The 23,044-nt window shown below is 37.8% G+C and overlaps 3 protein-coding genes across 3 annotated transcripts in view; 1 reads left to right on the forward strand and 2 right to left on the reverse strand.

Moving 5' to 3' along the window:
- LOC134797415 (uncharacterized) overlaps window positions 1–7,976 on the reverse strand; it is a 39,542-nt gene extending 31,566 nt beyond the window's left edge. The window contains exon 1 of the mRNA XM_063769641.1: window positions 7,468–7,976. Coding sequence (XP_063625711.1) covers window positions 7,468–7,648 — 181 coding nt within the window. The 5' untranslated portion in view covers window positions 7,649–7,976. The remainder of the gene's footprint in view (window positions 1–7,467) is intronic.
- A 211-nt stretch (window positions 7,977–8,187) lies between these two features.
- On the forward strand, window positions 8,188–12,278 carry LOC134797393 (small ribosomal subunit protein eS26). The gene is made up of 3 exons (XM_063769614.1): window positions 8,188–8,279; window positions 8,480–8,657; window positions 12,078–12,278. Exons 1-3 carry the CDS (start codon window positions 8,277–8,279, stop codon window positions 12,242–12,244), a joined length of 348 nt encoding a protein of 115 aa, XP_063625684.1. The 5' UTR covers window positions 8,188–8,276; the 3' UTR covers window positions 12,245–12,278.
- Window positions 12,279–18,553: 6,275 nt separating this feature from the next.
- Window positions 18,554–20,792, reverse strand: LOC134797229 (transcription initiation factor TFIID subunit 9). The gene is made up of 3 exons (XM_063769455.1): window positions 20,333–20,792; window positions 19,332–19,554; window positions 18,554–18,712 (listed from the first exon to the last, which is right to left on the reverse strand). Exons 1-3 carry the CDS (start codon window positions 20,698–20,700, stop codon window positions 18,584–18,586), a joined length of 720 nt encoding a protein of 239 aa, XP_063625525.1. The 5' UTR covers window positions 20,701–20,792; the 3' UTR covers window positions 18,554–18,583.
- Window positions 20,793–23,044: the final 2,252 nt, after the last annotated feature.

Consider the following 23,044-nt stretch of genomic DNA (forward strand, 5'->3'; position numbering starts at 1 on the left):
ATAATATCACAAGGAAAATCGGTCCAAATATCACCCGATAAAACCAAGAAATAACATTTAACCTAGTCTATTCTGGCCACGTTTGACGACAGTGACATAACTAGATAAGCAGGCGGCGTAGCATGGTCGCGTTTTTATCCCTTGTCACCATGCCTGTCACGTTCTAACAAGTATGTAAGTGCGAAAGGGACGCGCATAGTGATAGACGATAAAAATGGAACCGTGCTGCGCCCACAGTATACGATACGCGTACCATCATATCATCCACACAACTGAAACTTCGGAAGCCTTATTGCCTACACATTAAGGTCTCTTTTGGTCATTTAATTGTTGATTGTAGTACACGTGTATCGAAGGCCGTAAAACCTTTTGCACAATTCCTATCAAATCGGTTTACCGCGTAGTCAAGCGCGTCACAAGTAACCGCAGAAATGCATGATTTATATAACCTAATGCCGCCTTACATTGTATCGTCCACATTAAACCTTGTTTAATAAAGTAAGCCTTACTGTAACGACGTAAGGTTCAACTATGGTCAGTTATGTTGCTATTTATGTTATAGGTTCTATGCTTGACTCACAGACTACACTGACACCGCATTTGAATAGTGCTACGCGTAAGTCACCAATTGCAGGTGCAATTATTTTTAACAGTAAGTATTCGTTCTTTGGTGAAATGCACCTAAATAATAACTTAACCACACATGCTCAATAACTGTTACTTTAGAATTTAGTGGACTAAATGTTAAATAATGTATGCAATAGAAAATAGACACAGTAAACTATGCTTATCGCAGCGCAACTCAAGTATGTGTGATACTGATAGGTACACAGAAAAAAATCATGTAGCTAAAACGATCCAGAGACAAACACCTCATCCTAACACATATATTTATTTATTTGTATCGTAACACATAATAAAGTCAAAGTAAATACTTGTTTGTAGATCTTTGACAAGGAGTCACAATAAAAAAAACAACAGTTGCATAATATTGTATGAATATTCCTAAGAACAATTGTATGAATATTCCTAAGAACACTGCGCCGGGGCCCCGCGCGCCGCACTTCTTATGAAGTTGATTTCAATCTCACTGGCAGTCATTTAATCTACAAATAGAGTGCTGGAGTAGAAAAAGAGTCTTCCGCTTATATTACAAGGCCCCACGATACGTAAAACGTTGCAAAGGCGAATGACCTCTACGTGCAAACACTAAAATACCAGTAATATGGTGGTTACACTGGTATAAATAGGGAGGAGCTAATTTTTTCCCGGTCAGGTCTTCGAGATTTATCACTACTTTGAAGTTTTGCCAACTAGCGACTATTGTCCAAGATTTATCGTTATGGCTTTACGAAATGGACACAGGAGCTGGATTCACAAAGTTTTTTGTATGACATGTAATTACAAAATCCATGTACATTTAATTTAAGATGCCCTAATGTTACTTAGAGTTGTTTAAGACAAACTTCACTTAACTTCTTAAAATATTTTAACTATTTCTACTGACAGAAACTTCAAAAATTGCGAAAATGATCACATGGAAATAGTCTCGGAAATTTTTCAATCTTTCTGGGGACTATTCCATAGAAACTTAACTCCTGTAAAAGTTTTGAAGAATTCTAACTTTCAGCAACTTGCACACGCGAGCGAAGATGTGAATGCTAGTTATGTTTTAAATATCATAAAGCTACACAGCTTCCTACTCTATTCTTTCCGACAGGTAGCAATCTTTTGTCATTCGTTGCACTATAAATCCCAGGTTGCATTATAAAAGAATTTGACACTCCGTAAAACACCGGAACACATTACGGCCAAACAACTAAAGATTACCGATTGAAACGGCCCTGAACTCAAACCAAAAGTAGATTTGGTCCGCGATCTAAATAACGAGAGTTTCTAGATATTAACGGAATGAGAGCGATCGATATATCCAGTGTAACGGCCATGTTATGTATGAACAATGTGGTAGGACAAATATTTTTGAAGCGTTGACATATATACTGAAGTTCTAAATAGGTACAGTCAGCAGCAGAAGTACTTAAATACGCGAACAAATGTTTAGGCCGCCAAAGACGTCAACTGACGCGCGCGGCTCCAGCCTAATATCAACTTTCATGCTTTTCGAAAAGGTTTACAATGGCCCGCCGCGCACGATAAGAAGCGTGATATATCAAAACAGTAAAGCTGGCCATACACACTAGGGCAGCGGTTGGCAACAAGCGGCCCGCGAACCTCTCGCTTGCGGCCCGCGAGCCTCCCTGGCTATTTTGTATGTAATATTGACAAACGACAATGTATGCTAAAGTCACAAATATTACCAAAGTGCGGCCCGCGTCAACTTCGTTAACTACTATGTGGCCCTTGGCTGCTAAAAGGTTACCGACCGCTGCGTGTATACCTTCGCAGTTTTGCCAACTGCACAAATAAAAAGTAGCCTATGTGGCATTAGACTGTGCAGTTGTCTAACCAGCTTTACCCGTTCAGTTGAACTGAACAAAACTGCGCAAGCGTACCCTAGAGTGTATGGCCAGCTTAAGGAAGACCATGAGGACAGATCTTACCTTTGAACGTCACGCTTCTTATGGTATATTTTTTCTTGTTCTATGCTCATCTGTTTATCTCCGTGCACCGACGCAATATGGGGTCAGAAAAGAAAATCAAAAGTCAATCCTAAATTTTAAACCTCAAGATCTTTTTCTGGCTGATAAATTTAGACCCCTGAAAGCCTGGAAATTGCGGAGTTAAATTATACTAGGTTACATAGATAGATAACAAACAATTCGAGGATAGCGGCAGAAGACAGTCGCTAACGCAGGTGACGCTTGTCTACAACGTCTGTCAGCGACACCGAAAATACCTTTGCGACTTTTATAATCTATACATATTTAATTACACAAACGGGTCTACCGCGATATAATTTCATTATTTTTACCTTTAATTCCGACGTTTCAGCTGAGTTGCACCAGCTATGGTCACGGAAAGACTGACGTCCCAACAAATGTCAACGGAGATATTAATAAAACACCACTAAACTACCCGAACTCCGCTGGTTTCAACATTTGAATCACTGGTCCCCAATGTTAATGTAATGTTAATGGAAATGTTGAAACCAGCGGATATATCTTCGGACCAGTGTACGGATACTGTGAGTGTTGCGTGTCGTGCCGTGGACAATAAACATTAAACTTTAACGGGTAGCTGCAATTTCTTTGTCTACCCCGAACATTTTTATAAAGTAATTTCGGGTAGTTTAGTGGTGTTTTATTAATATCTCCGTTGACATTTGTTGGGACGTCAGTCTTTCCGTGACCACAGCTGGTGCAACTCAGCTGAAACGTCGGAATTAAAGGTAAAAATAATGAAATTATATCGCGGTAGACCCGTTTGTGTAATTAAATATGTGTACAAAACGCGAGAGTTTAAAGTGTTTTATAATCTATTTCGCTAAAATCAGAACTCGTGGCAAAATGGGTAGCGCATGAAGCTCATGTAGATAATCATAGACGGCGATATTCGTACTACCGGGTACCGGACGCATTTACCTGTGGGCGTTTTCAACCGAAAGAAGGTGTAACCTCTTATCTGTGTATGCGTGATATTCCACCTGACCAATGTGTATTTGCATCTCACATTTTGCTTAGTGAGAGAGTGAGACGCAATGCACATTGGACCAAGATATTGGACAGGTAAATAGATAAAGAATAAGGATCTTGACCATGGTCTAATAAAACATGATCTTCCATTCCCAGAGTGACACGGGCCTACGTCACAATAACATTGCCACTTTATTTCAACATAACATGTTACATGGGTACATTATACCTATGGTTAATAAGTTAAAATATTTCTTTATAATTTTATAATTTTCATTTATATGTATTTTAGCTTAAATTTTACAATAACACGTCATTTTTAATTACTCGTTAGCAATATCTTCCGATTCACGACAGAAATTTCAGACTTTCGGGTAATTCTGTTTATACTACTGGCAACACAGGATAGCGCTGTGCACATTTGACAATTCGGATCTAGATAACTTCATGCCCTGACCGTCATCCTTGTCGAACGCGTGTTAATTGTTATTTCCTTCTCGCTCAGTGTCAGCAGTCGCAGTGTTTTCCAAACTTTTCACGTCGTAAGCTTGGTAATTAATGTGTAACTGTGAATTAGTTTTTTAAACGTTTGTCTTGTATAGATAAATAAAGTTTAATTTAATACATTAGATTTGTTTTATTTTACTATGTTTCTACATGAATAACTTAAAATTAATGCCGTTAAAATATTTTTCACCGTTGGTTAAAATTCTCCCACATTTCAAAGTTTGAGAACCTGTAAACAGCATGATGACGTAGGCGCGTGTCAGTTAGGTCATACGCGAATCTCGGAATGGAGTACCAGGCGGAGTATATTATTATACCATGATCTTGACAGAATTTTTAGTCACCTATTTGACCACCACACACCTAATATATGAAAGGTTAAAGAATTACAGAAGCGAAGGTGAAATTTAATACTTTACGTTAATGATAAATGAGTGAAAGAGGGTCAATAGGACGTTAGGACACTTAGAACGCCAATCGAAATGTATGATCGGTTGACCTTTTATTAAAATAACACTTTGACCCACCCTATTTACAATACCTTCCCATAAATGGTCCGTGAAAGTTCCGTACGGAGCAAAAATACGAAATAGGTATCCTAGTAAATAACAACATATAGAGCGATTCTGTTTTAAACATGAATATGGTTTTCATTTCATTTTGATACGACTTGAATTGTGTCATCAAGCATCTCACGCGGACCAATAAGCGCGGCAAAGAGCATGAGCCGATGACGCTGATTGGTACTCACGGTCACGGTCATATCAAAACAAGTTGAAAATTATATCAAAATATTAAAACCGAATTGGCCTCATAGTTACTACACGGGTACACGGCCGAATGTCTAGGTATGTTATATGTAGGTATACCGTCTACAATGCCAAATTAATGATGTTACATCTAGATCTGTATCAGTCTGGGCAAATAGGTGACGAAATTCGATTTAGATTCAAATTGGTTGTTGACACGATCATGTCTAGACTGCGCCACGATCAGGTTAAATGATGTTAGATACACATACATTACTATTTAAACAGACTTACCTGTGTACTATTTAACTTACCTAAATAGTTATTTACTAATAGTCACATTGACACAACTCTAACAAATCCAAAGGGCCAACACACATACCCACGATACGACGTCGTATATATGTTATGTGTGCTGGCCCAATCACAATTGAGTTGTGTTGTTTTATCAGAACATTACTATTACTTTACATTACTATTACATGAATTATTGCAAATAAATTTAATTTTTATTTCTACTTGTTGGTACCGTAACATTGCATTGTCACCCAACTTTCATACATTTAAGTATGGTAAGTACATTGAAGTACCCAATGGCATAGAATTATTAATTTAATATCATTGATTATTCAATCACATTAATTAAATAAGGAATAGAGCTGGTAATGAATGATGTCCCATAATATTTAATGAATGGAATGATTTACGCTTAGTTGTTACTAATGACTCTAATGAGTAATTAAACCCATTAATCATATAAGAAATTTGCATGTGCTTTGTGCTAATATTATAAGTAGGGGTTTTTACATTGAAAAGAGAAATCCATTAATTAAAAAAGGCTCAATGGAAAGTTCCAGCTAGACCTAACCAAATGTCCCAAATATTAGAAAATAGTATGCAAAGTTTTTAATAATGATGATTTTATTTACTCTTAAATATTTCGATATGTAACATTTAATGTTGATAATGGAGTCTTTATAAAGCCAAGCCTGTTTGAGTTGTGTTGAGAAAAAACAGATAACTTCTAAGTACATAGTCACTATATTATATTATAAAACAAAGTCCCCTGCCGCGTCTGTCTGTCTGTAAGTCTGTATGTTCATGATAAACTCAAAAATACTAAACAGATATTCATGTGGTTTTCACCAATTAATAGATGAACCCTTGAGGAAGGTTTAGGTGTATAATTTGTTTTATGTTACCCATGCAAAGCAAAGGTAATTTGCTAGTAAAGTTTTTCAAATTTAGTCTCAAGATTTGAAGATGATATGGCAGTCCAAATATGGTACAAGCTTATGCAGGGTCAAATCTCATGAGCATTCCCTAATATAGTAATGCATTGTCAGCATAATCATCTTGAATACATATAATGTAGATAAAAATAGACACATTGTTACTATCTAAGCATAAAAATGGCCTGGAAAGTTTCTTTCATTTCCAGCCTTATGTTATTTGAGGTGCGTATAAGCCCTACAATTGCCAGTAGATCTTTTTTTTACATCAAAATCATAAGATGAAACTCTGAGCTAAAATTAGTGTAACATATTCTTATTACACTTATTTTTAGCTCAAGATTTGGCAAACTATGATAAAGATAAGCGTCAATCAGAACATTGTCACTACTTAAAAAAGTAATAACCACAGAGGATTTTACATAATTATTTTTAAAGTGTATTTGGGTAATTTCGGAAATTGGGTAATTCAAAAATACATTAAAAAACACTCATTCCATTTTAATAGGAGTCCCTTTTCAGTATTATCCACCACTATCTTAGTATTCATGACCACACCTAAGATTCAAGGTTTTTTCAAAGTAAAATGACAACAGGTAAAAATATAAATTAGCAATGTGTTATATGCTCTGTGGAGCTCTTAAATAGAAGACCTTGAACGGTACATCCACATTTCAACTCAAGGTCAATCTGATTGTAGGTTTACTGCTAAAAAATTGCATGTTTTCCTGTTATCAATCTCACAGTAATACTTATTTATAGAACATTTCAAATCAATGTTCGTAAAAAATGACATTGAGAAATTGAGATTAAATTTATTGCCATTTGCTAAGGCCATAAAACATTGAACACATATTTTAAGATTCTATTATCTAAGCTGTATTACTTCTTTTTCCGCTGCATACATATCTTAGCAATGAAATGTATGTACAGTAAAAATGTTTGCTCAAAACATAAACAATTCTCATACAATCGGGTTATAAATAGAAGAAACCAGTTGTGAAAAACATTTTTACTTCACAACTATTTGCTTTGGTTTTATTGCATTGTTCAGTTGTTTTGTGCGAGCATTTCAACTGAGTTAGTATGTCAATTGGCCACTAAATAAACTGGTGCTACAATGTTTCCAGACAGACTAAGATAACCAGTTGATTGTATGAATGTTTGTGTTGCTACTAGTTATGCTTTTGTTTTGTTTCTCTCAGCCACTTGACTGGGCTTTATCACTGAGATTTAGGTATTCAGGGCACAGTCCAGTTCGTTCTCCAGCTATATTTAATCAAGTGGCAAGCGAATTAGGTAAATAACTGCGCAAAAACTCTGCTCCTTTGTTGATAAATGACGCATAACCAAACACGAAATATGCAAGACAGTTGTGTAACTCACCCTCCACCCTGAAGATCTTCGACTTGATCGCGAAGATAGTGTCGGAGGGCGACACCGTCATCTCGAACGCGGTGCCCGTCAGGGTCTCCACCAGCACTTCCATCGTGGCCTGCCCAGCGCTCTCATCCGGGAAACCCTTCGATCTATTCGACAGTCTCTCTGGGCATCCATGTTGGGACATTTCACACGCGTACCACTTTATTATTTACTATCTAAACCACATCGCGGGACACGGAACACCGTGAAAAATATCACTAATGGCCAGACTGGGACAATCGTGCTGCGTCGAAGTAAACTATGTGGCCGATTACAAACACACATAGAACATGTTTATCGTTGTTATTATATAACCAGCACAGTTAATAAACGCTAAACAATTGAAATTTAATTATAAATCTATTATTATAAAGCAACAAAAGTAATGTAACACATTGGCTAAAATTAAATAAATACAATTTCGTGACAGAACAGAACTAGATTTTTTTTTCAATGATGGTGAATGAAATGAAATTGAATGATTCATGAACAACGGATGTGGTCTACTTTATGAAAAATAAACAAAGAAAAGAATGCAGTTCTAGAAATATTTAATTTGTTATGTTACATTAAAGATTTTACAAAACGATTTAAATTAACAAATTAATCGAATTTTTGAAATAATTTTGCACGGTAGCGAAAATGCAAGTAAATAATATAATAAACATGGCAACATTTTGGACGGTTGTCATTGTCAATGGTCGGAAGTGGTTCTTGTCTATAACCTCTTTCTTTTCCGTCGTTCTTCGTTTACCGAAACAGAGGTTATAATCATGGTGCGTAAAAATTTATTGCAAAAATTAGTTTCCTATAAGTGCAAATTACTTAATTATATCTAAATTTTAAAGAGAGTGATCGATAAAAACGGTTTACAAGTTATCTCGAGGATTTCAGTGAGAAATGTCATACACGCGTCACCTATCGCATCGATGGAACATGTGGCTTCAACTTGGTATTTCTTGTTCAATTTTTACAGACTCGCAAACGCCGTAATGGAGGACGAGCCAAGCACGGCCGCGGCCACGTGAAGGCTGTGCGATGCACCAACTGCGCGCGCTGCGTGCCTAAGGATAAGGCTATCAAAAAGTTCGTGATCAGGAATATCGTGGAAGCGGCTGCCGTCAGAGATATTAACGAAGCCTCAGTATACAACTGTAAGTTGAGCTCATTTCAGTACTATTTAACATGATCTAACTTTCCTCACACTAATTGGAGTGATGTTAATGCCGGTATTATTGTACAAGGCGATGTTAAGAAACCATAGAACATTGCTTGGGCAGGATTATCATTGCCATCTTTTAAATTAAATCCAGACTTCTGAGGCGTCGTTAGTCACGATGCCTCAATTTATAAACGGAACACGACTGGCAAGTGCTGCTTATACAAGTTAAACAAGTTCCTCTTAAGACTAGGTAACCTGTTCTCCTAGACCAATGACATTTTATAGTTATTTAATTGAGTTCTACAATAAAGATCTCCTATATCAGCCTGGCCCGGATGGTGTTGGGTGCTAAAATGCTTGACCAACATTCTATTTGGTTATGGTCATGTTATTGGAATTTGATGTGTTATAGATTTTTAATACATTGATATTTTTTCTTTAAAAAATATGCCGCTACTAATATATCCTTAATGCTGACATTTGATTAGTGATGTACCGACTATTGATTTGGCCGACTAGCCGACTAATCGGCGCTCGAATGGCCGATTAGTCGGCCGACTAGTCGGCTAGTTGGCCAGATAAGTTAGTTTCGTATAAGTTCAGGTGAAAAACAAAGTTTTGCTCCTTTGGTTGCGCTATTCATAATTTAGCTTGGCTAAAAGGTGTTCTCTACAGGTTCAAATACCTATCACGAGAATCCTCGTTCAATTTCTGTCTTAAAGTTCTTTTATTTTGCGATCTTGAGCAGACCGTCAGTACCTACAGCTTGTAGGAGGGATTTCCAAGGCTTTATTTCCCGTACGTAGTCGCCAGTTAAGAACCTATCCCCTGTGGTGTGCGTCTTTACGAGCAACGTGCCCTGACTAAGTCTCCAAATTTTGCAATAATATTAATAGTTCCTCATGGCTCCGCCATTTAAAAAAAAACAAAAACTGAATAATAATAAAAATATGTAACTATCGAACTTGCACATGAAATTACACGAGAATCAGTTGAGATTGACCTGTAGAGGAAAACACCAACATACGATAACGATCAAACGGTCAATTATATGAACAAAAGTTTTCGCATGCACCCTGAATAGGTATTTTAGTAAAATAAACATAAAACATATGGTAAATATTGACTGTTGATTTCTTTTTTTTTCTGTTTTTCGTTCACTAATAAACTGCCGACTAATCGGCCATTTTTGCCGACTAGTCGCCGACTAATCGCCGACTACAAATGTGGCCGGATAGTCGGCTTTCCCGACTAGTCGGTACATCCCTACATTTTATTAAAAAATTGTTGTAGCATTTGACCCTGGATATGAAGTCCTATCGCAAAATTTGCTCATTAATTAGATGTGTGGGAGACAGGTCAAGACCGAGATATGTGGAAAGGGAGGAGGGAGGCCTTTGCCCAGCAGTGGGACACTCTAGGCTCATATAAATAAATAAATTAGATGTGTAACTAGTGGCTCTGTGAGCTGTACTAGAGATGTGCGCTGATGGCAAAATCATCGGCGGCGGCGTCCGATAATTTTTTGACCGGCGGCGGTGGCGTGATCGTCGTGAAATCGGCGTGGCATAATTTTTGATACTGCATGAGAACGTGGCTGTAGAAACTCTACATTAAAGCCTTCTGAGTATTTACTAGGCTATCCAAAACATATTATGTGTGTTTTCTAAATTATTGCCGTAAATTATATCCCATCATGTCACTTGGCAACTATTTATTACCAATACCAACCTAACGGTTACCAACGGTATCTTTAAATATTTAAATAAGAAGGATACTTTAAAACACTACATTTTAGGCAGTTTTACTTACTTTGTAAGCGGAATACAAATAAAACACAAAAAAAAATCTTTATATGTTAAGTCTTAAATCTATATTGACTTTTCCCAGCCGCTGTCGCCTCACCTAGTATTTGTTACGAAATAATGATGAACTACATACTTTACATTTGTCTGAACTGAAGTTTAACAGAAATGTATGTTAGAATAAAGATGTCATCGTTTTCGAAAGTAAACGTCTCTGGCAGGTTGATTCGCTCAAGAGAATGTCTTTGAAGTGTCCCGTTTTATGGAATATTAAGGTCTACGTTGTTTTCTTTACTGCTAGCTTAGTGATGATACTTGGTGATTTAAGTTCCTATAAGTAGGTATAATTGTTTAGGTATAGCTCATTAGGAAGCTTTAACCTGACTTTTATAATTTTGATTGAAATATATATTGTTAAGTAAAAGAAGCTGATAATCACCATAAAATAAAATGACTAAGAATTAATCGTGTTTTATTTTAAATGAAATTGTATATTATGTGATAAATAAATCAAATCATATCTATCATATGATGACCCTTATGCGTGTCACCAGCATCACACGAGAAATCATAAAATACGCAATTATAATCATGGTGACAGCTTGCTGGAGATTCTAAGAAGAAAATAGCATGTTTATGTCCTAGGATATGAACCTGTTATTTTCTTGACTTTAGTTCACTGATTAAATTGACAATCAAGAGACTATAGATGTAAAACAAAATGCGTTCTACAAAAAAGCTGTGCGATAAAATATCAAATAATAACCTGAGATCCCGAAAGATCTTGTTTAAATTAACGTTAAATCGTTATCACGGCTAACACCGCAACGACAAAAATGATGCTAATTTGGACCACTGGCAAATAATAAGCGAAAAAGCATAAGGATCTTTAAATTATACCTCTGACACTATCTACTCACTACGCAACATGGAATAAGACACGATAGGTATCAAAATTTCCCACGCCGATTATACGCCGGTCAAATTTATCGGCGGCGGCGGCGTGGAAAATTCGTCGGCGGCGGCGGCGCGGCGCACATGTCTATAAAGCTGTACACAACGCAAACCCTCAACGCTCAGGTCCAAAAACTAGATTGGGTAAAAAAGAATTTTGAATATCCATAGTTATTGAACATTCTTAAAAAATTTCACGAGAATCAGTTGAAAAATGCTATCGCTAGAGAACAACCAAATGTCTTAAGAAATAGAAGAAGGTTAGCTGGAAGTGATCCTTTATTTATAGGGATAAGTTCTCCTTTGTACCTCTATTTCTGTAAATTTTATGTAAACCTGTGTTATGTACTATAAATTGATTACTACTACTCTTGTTTGAGAAATCTAACTTCCTAAATTTAGGTGATTTTGTTGAAAATTTAGTTAATACATTGATTGTCTTTAATTTTGGGGAAATAACCAATTGAGTTTATTATAAAACCATCTGTCAACATTGTTTTTTGGGAAAAGAATGCATTTTTCTGCAGTTTTTTTATTACAGACCGAACCTGTCGCACCATGTTTTATAAAGCCCAGCATAAACACCAAGAGTACCAACACTAAAATGATTGATTTTTACTACTAGGTATTTATGAAACATTTTTCTTTTCCAGCATTCCAGCTGCCCAAGCTGTACGCGAAGCTCCACTACTGCGTGTCGTGCGCGATCCACAGCAAGGTGGTGCGCAACAGGTCCAAGAAGGACCGCCGCATCCGCACGCCCCCCAAGAGCAACTTCCCGCGCGACATGTCCCGCCCGCAGAACGCGCAGCGGAAGTAGGGAGTTTACTTTTAATTAAAAAAATGTAAAAGTTTATGGTTTTGTTTCTTTTTATCCTGGTTATGGGCAAATTTATTGCGCAATACCTCACTGGTAAAGTCATAATTCATCATGTTCCATGTATTTCTAGTAAAACAACGTTTATAATGACACCCCCTCACTTTGTTCTGTTCACATTGGTGGAAATCTAGATTAGACGGACTCTATCCATTCACGAGACGAGAGAACTGCACGCGCGGTCACGGTGCCTCGTCAGAGTTTCGTCTTCACTCTGCAAGACTCGATCCTGTCTGGCCAAACTGTCATGTCACTAGAGTCAGACCGAAAAAAAGTCTGCAGCGATTTTGATAGCCCACGCAGTGCAAGTGTTATTTTAAAGAATAATAAAAAATAAATAAATAAATAAAATAAAATGCGTTTATTTTCAGACAACAAGGTCCATAGTATTGTTAGTACGTACTTAAAATAACAAATATAAACTAAAATTACAACTTAAAATTAAAAACTAAAATTATTAATACTAAACTAATAGGTACTACAACTAAAATGAGTTAGTATTACTTAATTTAATAACAAAAAATCTAAAACTAAAAGCCCTGCATGACAGCCGTGCGAGCGGTTCACCGAGGCGCACGTACAATCGGAGCATGCAGCTCGTTAAACCTGCCGAGCACGGCGCTGTCCTGCCTCCCGGCCACGACCTGTAGGAGACTGTTGGGGCTTCCCCTAACCCGTCTGATGAGCGACGCGACTTTGTTGCGCATAAGCGCATAGAAGTCATCAATGTGCGCGTCGGCAAACATGCCTGACGCGCTGCAGTAACGAGGAAGCCCCACCATCGCCCGGAACAGGTTATTATACAATATTCGAAGGGTATTGTACGCTCTTTGGGTATAGTTGGTCCACAGACTGCTGGTGTAGAAAGTTTGGCAGTATGCCTTAAAAAGCGTGACCTTGACCTCAAGTGAACAGCCAGCAAATCTGCCAAGCAAAGCCAATAAACTGATAAAATTCTATAAAATGATGACGTAAATAACACTTGCACTGCGTGGGCTATCAAAATCGCTGCACTTTTCTTGATCTAACTCTAATAAAATAACTGCAACATTTTTGCAGTGAAAACTTCTTTAGCGGCGCTGTGCTCTTTTTGTGATGGGGAAAAATTGTTAAACTCGCGTCAGGTCACGTGACCGACAGATTGAAAATTCGTAAGAGGGGCACGTGACCTGATCGAAAACTTACAATGTCATTGAGTTTTCACTTCTGCCGGCACTCCTGGAGTGCAACCATAGAATAAATAATAGTCCTACCGTACAGAAAGGAAACTTCCTACAAAACCGAAGTTTGACAGCGGTTCAGGGTCGTATCATGCTGTCCCTTTCTAATATATGGCACTATCCCTTTCGGCTATTTAGGGTTGTCGAAATTCAAGCTATTATCTTATCTGTGGTCGTGCACGTAAAGGGACGTCAAGTTGTGTCAACCCTAATAATTGTTCGGAGCAATGCTGAGCCGAACGGAGCCGAGTTTGCCCGAAGAGAGGAGATTCGCACCCCTGGTGCAACCCTTTTTTTTTTTTTTTTAATATAGCTAATTGGTCACTTGTGTTATATTTTGGAATAAATTTGTTTTTTATGGACATAGAATAAGAGTGCGGTACATTTTTAATTTTCGATCATCTCAAAACTTATCGAGTGACCTTACTAGCTAGAGTTAGACCAAGAAAAGCCTGCAGCGATTTTGATAGTCCACGTAGTGCAAGTGTTATTTTATACATCATAATTTCAAAGAAGTTTAAAATGAACACTTGCACTGCGTGGGCTATCAATATCGCTGCAGACTTGGTCTAACGTATTCTGTGCCCTAATACCGATTTTCTACAAAAAACCTTGTTAGAATGTTTCTACTTTTTAGGGTTCCGTACCCAAAGGGTAAAACGGGACCCTATTACTAAGACTTCGCTGTCCGTCCGTCCGTCCGTCCGTCTGTCTGTCACCAGGCTGTATCTCACGAACCGTGATAGTTGAAATTTTCACAGATGATGTATTTCTGTTGCCGCTATAACAACAAATACTAAAAACAATAAAATAAAGATTTAAATGGGGCTCCCATACAACAAACGTGATTTTTGACCAAAGTTAAGCAACGTCGGGAGTGGTCAGTACTTGGATGGGTGACCGTTTTTGTTTTGCTTTTTTTTTCGTTTTTTTTGCATTATGGTACGGAACCCTTCGTGCGGCGAGTACGACTCGCACTTGCCCGGTTTTTTCATGAAACCAGAAAACAAACCTTACTTTATTTTCGAATGATGTCAATAGATGGCGCTGTCTATACATTAGATGTCGCTATTGTTTCGCTGCCTCAGCGGGAACTAGTGCACACTGCACTTACTGCAATTACGACTGACAGTACAATCCATTCCCTTTTGTAAATTTTTGAAGGCTTACACTTTAGTAAGCTCTCTTACGCCGTTAAAAGATGCAGGTCCTAAAATGTGAATCTCTCCAAGGAAAATAATGAAATGAAATGAAATGAAATGAAATTGTTTTATTCCAGAAAACTTCCATAGAATTACAATAAAATTAAATTAAAATTAAACTATTCGACTGTACAATAAAATTAAAATATTCACGTCTATAAATAATACCTAAATACCTAAATACAAATTAAAACTTAATATTAACTAGCCCAAGGGGCGTATCGCCCCGACCCTATGGTGACCGGTTTGTGGTCCATACATACTGTATAATGTCCGTGCATATACTTCTCTTCTTTAGCATACAGTGCTCACTCCATACGGCAGTTTTGTTACCAAAACGACTGTTATTTTCGTAGTCAACATCTAGCGTCAAGTAGCGGAATTATCAGTACTGCTACTTGACACTAGATGTCACAACGCGACTTACGAAAAGTGTATTGCAAGTGGGGAGACACTACCGGCGCGATTCGGGAAATGATTTAGAGATTCACTATAGATATGAAATAGTAAAGATATGTGACGTTCCACGGCAAAAGGTACCTTATGGCGGCTGGCGCTTAGGCTATTATTAACGCTGCTCCAATATTCAGCCGGGCCAAGGGTACCTTTTGCCGTCAAAAATCAAAATATACTTTATTCATGTAGGCCTAGCAACAAGCTCTTATATATGAATCGTAATTAATCTTAATCTAATTATCAGAGCAATTTATTGATGTTAATAGTATTCCATAATAAAATTGGATTATTATACATATCAAATTTAACATTAAGGGGGGGGGGGGGGGTAAGAAAAATATTAGCCCCCATTCGCACGAGAGCTTTTTCAACGCGCGTTAAAAAACCGCTTGAATCTGTCCGCACTCTAAATTCGATTTAACGATTAAGGCTTTAAGTCGAAAATCCAACAACGCTTGATAAAAAGCGCCACCGCTGTCGTGTGAATAAATACACATGTTTCCTTTTGTGTCATTCAAACGCTTTTTTAACGCGCGTTATTGTAAAAGCGCCCGTCGGAATGGGGCCTTAGGGTTGACGGGCACAACTTGACGTCCCTTTGCATGCACGATCACAGATAAGATAATAACTTGAATTTTTACAACCCTAAATAGCCGAAAGGGATAGTGCCATACATTAGAAAGGGACAGCATGATTCGACCCTGAATCGGAATCGCTGTCAAACTTCGCTTTTGTAGGAAGTGTCCTTTCTGTACGTTAGTACTATTATTTATTCTGTGGTATTTCTCAACAATTTACAACTAACATTACAAGCAGGAGCTCAAAAAATTCAAAATAGAGTTCCGGTTATAATATTAGCTGAAAATTGTTGAGCAGACTTTCCGTTTGTCGCGACATCTATTCTTATTCTATTTACCTCTCTATCGCTCGAATATGCAGGAGCGATAGAGCGGCAAATAGACGTACGTTTCTCGGTTACTGAATAACGCTGATATTATTCGGTATTCCACCTGCTCAATTTCTTTGTCCAACGTGTATTTTTGTCTCACATTTTGCTTAGAGAGAGCGAGACGCAATATACTTACATAATACACACCATATAATATGTATGGTGTACCGAACTAGAGTTAGACCAAAAAAGACCAAGCAGCGATTTGGATAGCGCACGTTATTTTAAACGTCAAACTTATATGAAATTATGACGTATAAATAACACTTGCACTGCGTGGTCTATCAAAATCGCTGCAGACTTTTCTTGGTCTAACTCTATTTGAATACTTTGGATGCTATCTACTATACGACGCTGACTGTACTAGTGCATATAAGATTGAAATGTCAAACAACACATATATTTAATAAAATTAGATGTTTAATACAAATAGCATTTATTCTTACAGTAAAAAAAACTAAATTCATAATCAACGAAATATTGTAGACCAGGCAATTCCGCAAATACACGTCTTGTAAAAAGAGTATAAACTGAAAATTGTACTTCAAGACCAAAAAAAGTAAGACAATGTTGCCACTTTTTACTAGCGCATCTTGTATTTATGTAAAAATAAGTAAATAAAATTACTTTTTTAAATCGTAGGAGTAAAATTACCAATAAATACTAAATAAAATAAATAAATACTATTGCACAATTTTACACAGATCACCCTAGTCCCACAGTAAGCTCATTAAGGCTTGTATTTAGGGTTGCCAGATGGTCGGGATTTGGCGGGATTCTCCCGATTTTTAGCATGTGTTCCCGATTCCCGACAAAGTGAAAACTGTCCCGAAAAACAGCTTCACGTTATAAAACAATAATTTCAAGTTCCGAACTGTCCTCGAGCGAGCGAGCGACCCGCGTCGAGCGTAATGCCAATAATGTAAAATATCGTTGTTTTTAATACAATTACTTTAATTTGAATGTTGTTTTCATACTCATACTCATAATATTTATTGCATATCACATTGTATCTTAACCTATTACATAGAATTGTGTACAATATGACACCCTGTAGGGCACAGCAAACAGTTTAATAAGAGGAGATCGAGTTTTTTGTACAAAATAATAAGATTATATTAATTAGTGTTATTTATTGTATAGGTGCTTTATTAATTGCAATTATTGGTCGTGAAAAAATTCATTTAAAGTATAATAAGCTTTTTTAATGAGGTGATCTTTTAGTTTTTTAAAGAATTCATTGTCGGACTTGGTGTTATTTATTTCGTTACAAATTTATTGAATATTTTTATTGCCATTGAGTTAGGACTTTTTGAATGTAGTTTGAGTTTTGAGGGGATAACCTGCACCAGCTTATTTTGAAACCTACTGGCGTAACGTCGGGGTATATCTGAATGTTTGGTATAAAATTGAGGGTATTTTTTTACAAACTTACATGTTTCCAAAATGTATATTGATGTTAGGGTAAGTATTTTTAGATCGATGAAGTGTGTCTTACTACTTTCCGGTATATTTATGTTAGCCAAGATTCGAACACATTTTTTTTGTAATATAAATAGGCTTTCCACATCTGTGCTATTCCCCCATAGAATGACACCATAGGTAAGCCAAGCATGGGCATAGGAATAGTAAGCTGTTAAGGCGGTGTTGAGGTCGCATGCTTTTTTTAATTCGCGTAAGGCATACGTGAACTGTTACTGTTACTGTGAACTTTCCAGTTAACATTGCAGTCAACTTCGAAACCTAGAAGAGGAGCGGTATCTACACATTCTAATTTTATATTATTGAAGGTGAAATTAATATTAAGGGGTGTTTTTTGATAAGGCCTAAACTGTAAGATTTTTGTTTTTGAAAAATTTACTTCCAAATTGTGATCCGATAACCAGTCAACTACGTTTGTTAATAAAAATTTTTTTCCCGACTTAAGTCCCAAAATCCCGATAAATATTTTTTTTCCCCTATAATAGCACTTTTCGATCTGGCAACCCTACTTGTATTGTGGGTACTAAACGACGATATATATAATATACACATATATATATAAATACTTACATACATAGATAACATCCATAACTGAGGAACAAATATTTGTGATGAACACACAAATAAATGCCCTTCCCAGGATTCGAACCTGGGACCTCCTGCTGGACCAATAAATAAATTATCTTAGCCTGTTTATTTATAAAAAGGAATATACTATTTTACAAACAAATTATTGCAGTGGCAACATTGTCTTACTTTTTTTGGAATCTATTTACGATTTTCAGTTTAGGCATTTAAATTCTACTAATAGAATTGAAAACGAGAGGTCAATACCACTAGACTCCCAATTTCAAAACTTAGTATTTCGCCGTTTCCCACCGATTTTCGAGTGACGAAATCGAGCGATCGAAATTCAAAAATCACCCCCCAGGCAATTCCGCAAATAGACGTCTTGTAAAAAGAGTATAGAGATCTACAAGTCGTAATCGTCATCCTCGCGTTTCCTCTTCATGGGCCCGGAGTCCATGGCGTCGAGCTCCATCTTGACGGGGCCCTGCGTGGACGGGCCCGCGGTCACGCGCACGGCCGGCTTGGCGACCACCTGGAGAGGGAACACCGAAGTTAGAAACAATGCAGTCTATTTACTCCACGTCATTTTTAGCGTTCCGTACCCAAAGGGTAAACACGGGACCTTATTACTAAGACTCCACTGTCCGTCTGTCTGTCTCCAGGCTGTATATCATGAACCGTGATAGCTAGGCAGTTGAAATTTTCACAGATGATCTTTTTCTGTTGCCGCTATAACAACAAATACTAAAAACAGAATATAATAAAGATTTAAGCGGGGCTCCCATACAATAAACGTGATTTCTTTGCCGTTTTTTGCTTAAATGGTACGGAACCCTAAGTGCGCGGGTCCGACTCGCACTTGACCGGTTTTTTTTATTTCAAATAATCGAGATTCTACTGTATTGTGGAACATGGGTAAAAACGTCAACTTAAGCCCTCGTATGCCGGATAGCGCGGATCCGCGTACGAGTAAAATATTAGAAAAAAATAATCACGGCACACCAGAGGTTAAATGGCAAATTCGATGATGGTACATTTTTTGGATGAAGGCACAATCCATAAACCTAATTTTAAAAGCCTTCCCCATCTTAAACAAACACAGAGATGGAGCTGAAGCAATTTGTTTTTTTTTTATTACAATCTTTTCTTACCTTACTGCCTGAAGTAAACTTAAGCACAGGCTTAGGCACAACACTGGGCTTGGCCGATGACACATTGACTATAGCCCCGCTTGGCCGCTTGACCACCACATTCTGGTTCGCGCCCTTTGAAGATGTGACAGTCTTGACGGTGGGAGTGGGGACCACGGCCGGCTTTGAAGCCACTTTCTTGAATGCTGGTCGGAGACGGTAGTTGCAGGCTGATAGGCAGTAACTGGAAACATTTAACAATAGTTAATGAAAGGTATTTAACAATACTCGTTAGATTTAAATGATGTAATACAAGAGCCCAATTTTGTAAGTCACATTAAATTGGTGTAAGAAACAGGAAAGTGATGTAGGAAATAACATGAAATACAGCCTTAGTGAGACAGTTTCCCTATAAAATGTCATATTTTATTCAATCTTGATATTGGTAAATCACTGCTTATATTTGCATGACAAACATCAGTTGTTAAGTGTTCTATTTGTTTTTTACACTATCATCTGTAAATGAAAGACTTCGTAACAGTGTTAAGTTAATAGGTGGACAAGACAGTTCTTGTAATTAAATGTAATTTTCAATAACAGAGGCATAACTCCACAAAAATCCTTGACATCAAATTATGCCTTTAACATATTATTTTTTTTATTTATTTACATACAATATATATACAGTGGTACTACTAAACGAAATTAGTAACTAGCTTAAATCTAAAATAGGCCCTTGAGGCATTGTACCAAGGATGCTGGCGGCGAGGTAGCCGCCAGCTCTTCGGTCACCATTAACTACATTTCAGAATTAGTTCACTATACATTAAGATATTCTTTAAATTATATATATATATATATTAGCCTTTTCTTTCCTTAAATTACGAATTCTTCAGTTGCGTATGGTTGAATATGTAGTTATAAGTTGTTTCTGTAATTTAAGGCCCCTGTCACTGGAGGAGGCCTATATAATACCCTTTAAATTATATAGTTATATAATTTTTTCTTCATAAACAACTCACCGGTCAGGAGGCAAGCGCAGCCCACAATGCGGCTTTATCAAAGGCAGTGGATTGACATTCTTCACTCTCGCTATCTCCAGCAGCACCTCCCGCGGCGGCGGACTCGTGAACGACTTGTCTAACTGCAGCTGCACAGCCAACCGCACATCTTCTATATCTATCGATTTCTTCTTCGCGTGGTTCGCGAAAACGCGCGCGTCGTCCAATATCGAGGTCACGTATCGATAAGTGAACTCTAGGAGCTGGTTCACGACTCTAGGCTCGTAGTCCGTGACGCCAACTTCTTTCATTATAGACATAATCACTTGAGCGTCTTTTGGTATGTGTTTGGTTTGGTTGCTGGATTTCGATTTGTCCTTTTCCGACATTGTGTCGATTCGTAATTAGGTTGTATGGAAACTATTGATTAATAATCGGTTCTGTAATAGGAACGAAATCTAGGAAATTATAATTTTACTTCGATCCGCATTATGCACAAAACAAAGCTCAGTTTTGACACATGACACATGTCATGTCAGTGTCACTTTCTACAGCAGGATCGTTCAAGTCTGTGGTAAAATCGCCTTTTTTTTAGTAATCTCAATTTATTATCAACGTTTTAATACTGATCTTAAGTGGGTTAGGATGAAAGTGTTGCCTGATTTCAAAGTTCTACTACTTTGGTAGTTACAATGACTACTTCATGGTATAATAATATACTCCGCCTGGTACTCCATTCCGAGATTCGCGTATGACCTAACTGACACGCGCCTACGTCATCATGCTGTTTACAGGTTCTCAAACTTTGAAATGTGGGAGAATTTTAACACTTTCGCAACCAGGCAAAATTTCAAACAATACCCCAGAAACCGACAGTACTCGCTAGTCGGGCAACGACGTGCAACTCAATGCCGCACGCCGCGAACCCGCTAGTCGGGCAAGTAACTTTCGTATAAGTACGTGGATCAAATTAAATCTGCTGTCTCATCTGTTTAGGCTCCCCGTTTTGTTCTTCTCCTAATTCTAACTCCTATTGATACATACCCGTGTATGCAATTTCACGTAACCAACTAATAAGATTTTTTATTTTGTAATCGCATTAAGTAAATAAAAAGTGAAGTAATAAAATATAATAATCAACTGTACCAACTTTTCGACCACATAATAATCAGAAGACTTACAATTTTTTCTGTTAGTGGCAGTGGCAGCCCTGAGGTAGTGAAGATGCAATGCTTGCCCGCCTGTCGGGCACTTCGGCGTCGCGTGTAGGTTTATAGCTCTTGCCCGACTAGCGGGTATGCCGGCATCTGAGTAAAGTTTACGAGTGCCCGAGAGTCGGGTACGCGATGTCAAATGTGTTAACCAACGGTGAAAATTATTTTAACGGCATTAATTTTAAGTTATTCATGTAGAAACATAGTAAAATAAAACAAATCTAATGTATTAAATTAAACTTTATTTATCTATACAAGACAAACGTTTAAAAAACTAATTCACAGTTACACATTAATTACCAAGCTTACGACGTGAAAAGTTTGGAAAACACTGCGACTGCTGACACTGAGCGAGAAGGAAATAACAATTAACACGCGTTCGACAAGGATGACGGTCAGGGCATGAAGTTATCTAGATCCGAATTGTCAAATGTGCACAGCGCTATCCTGTGTTGCCAGTAGTATAAACAGAATTACCCGAAAGTCTGAAATTTCTTTCGTGAAACGGAAGATATTGCTAACGAGTAATTAAAAATGACGTGTTATTGTAAAATTTAAGCTAAAATACATATACACTCGCGTGCAAAAGTATTGCATCACTTTGCATTTTTTCGTCCGCACCCAATATATTTGTAAACTGGTTAATTTCTCTAAATTATTTTAATGTAATCATGTTCCTTGAAGTTTTAGCTTTACGAAAAGTAAAAAAACATGGAAATCGGCCCAGTATTTTTCAAATTATCGGCATTTTCCCGATTTGTGAGCGGTTTCACGTTATCACGCGCACGAGTTGCGTTACCCTTGACCCTTATAAAACGGGGGTAGAGAAGGGGTTGTTATCAGTCACTTATCAGAAGTCGATGGTTACATATCTCCGCGTATTTTCCCGTGAAAAAGACCTGGAAAAATGGAAACCACTGAAGCTGAAGTCCGCCAAATCATCCAGCCCCTGCAAGCGGGGCGTAGCCAACGTTCAGTAGCTGCCGAGCTGAATTTAAGCCAATCTGCAGTTTGCAGAGTTTACCAGAGGTTCCAGGGGACTGGATCCTTTACTTCAAGACCAAGAAGCGGCCGCAGAGAGTGTACATCAGAGAGGGACGACCGCTTCTTTGTCACAACATCTCTCCGAGATCGACACCAGACCAGCATTGCCATCCAGCAGCGTCTGCGTGAGGTACGAGGAGTGGCTGCCAGTGAGTAGACAATAAGAAGAAGACTTAAGAAAGCGAACTTGACACCCAGGAGGCCCGCAGCGGTGCCCAGATTGCTGGCGCGACACCGTACAGCCTAAAGAGAGTTTGCTGAAAATCACAAGGACTGGACCATTGAGCAATGAACCCCAGTTCTCTTCTTGAAAGAGTGCAGAATGTGTTTGAATGGGTGTGACCGAAAAGGAAGAGTCTACAAAAGGCCAGAAGAACAGTTCGCTCAATGTTTCTTCTCCGAAAGGGTCGCCTATGGCGGTGGATCCGTAATGTTCTGGGGCGGCATTTCCTACGACGGGCGGACAGAACTGGTT

This window comes from Cydia splendana, chromosome 15 (assembly GCF_910591565.1).
Source record: "Cydia splendana chromosome 15, ilCydSple1.2, whole genome shotgun sequence".
In the NCBI taxonomy this organism is placed as follows: Eukaryota; Metazoa; Arthropoda; class Insecta; order Lepidoptera; family Tortricidae; genus Cydia; species Cydia splendana.

Coding starts and splice junctions, on each gene's coding strand:
- LOC134797393 (XM_063769614.1), top strand. Junction 8,658..12,077: donor CGAAGCCTCAGTATACAACT/GTAAGTTGAGCT, acceptor TTTCTTTTCCAG/CATTCCAGCTGCCCAAGCTG.
- LOC134797229 (XM_063769455.1), bottom strand. CDS start 20,700: ATGTCGGAAAAGGACAAATCGAAATCCAGCAACCAAACCAAACACATA. Junction 19,555..20,332: donor CTGCGCTTGCCTCCTGACCG/GTGAGTTGTTTA, acceptor AAATGTTTCCAG/TTACTGCCTATCAGCCTGCA. Junction 18,713..19,331: donor AGTTTACTTCAGGCAGTAAG/GTAAGAAAAGAT, acceptor TTCCCTCTCCAG/GTGGTCGCCAAGCCGGCCGT.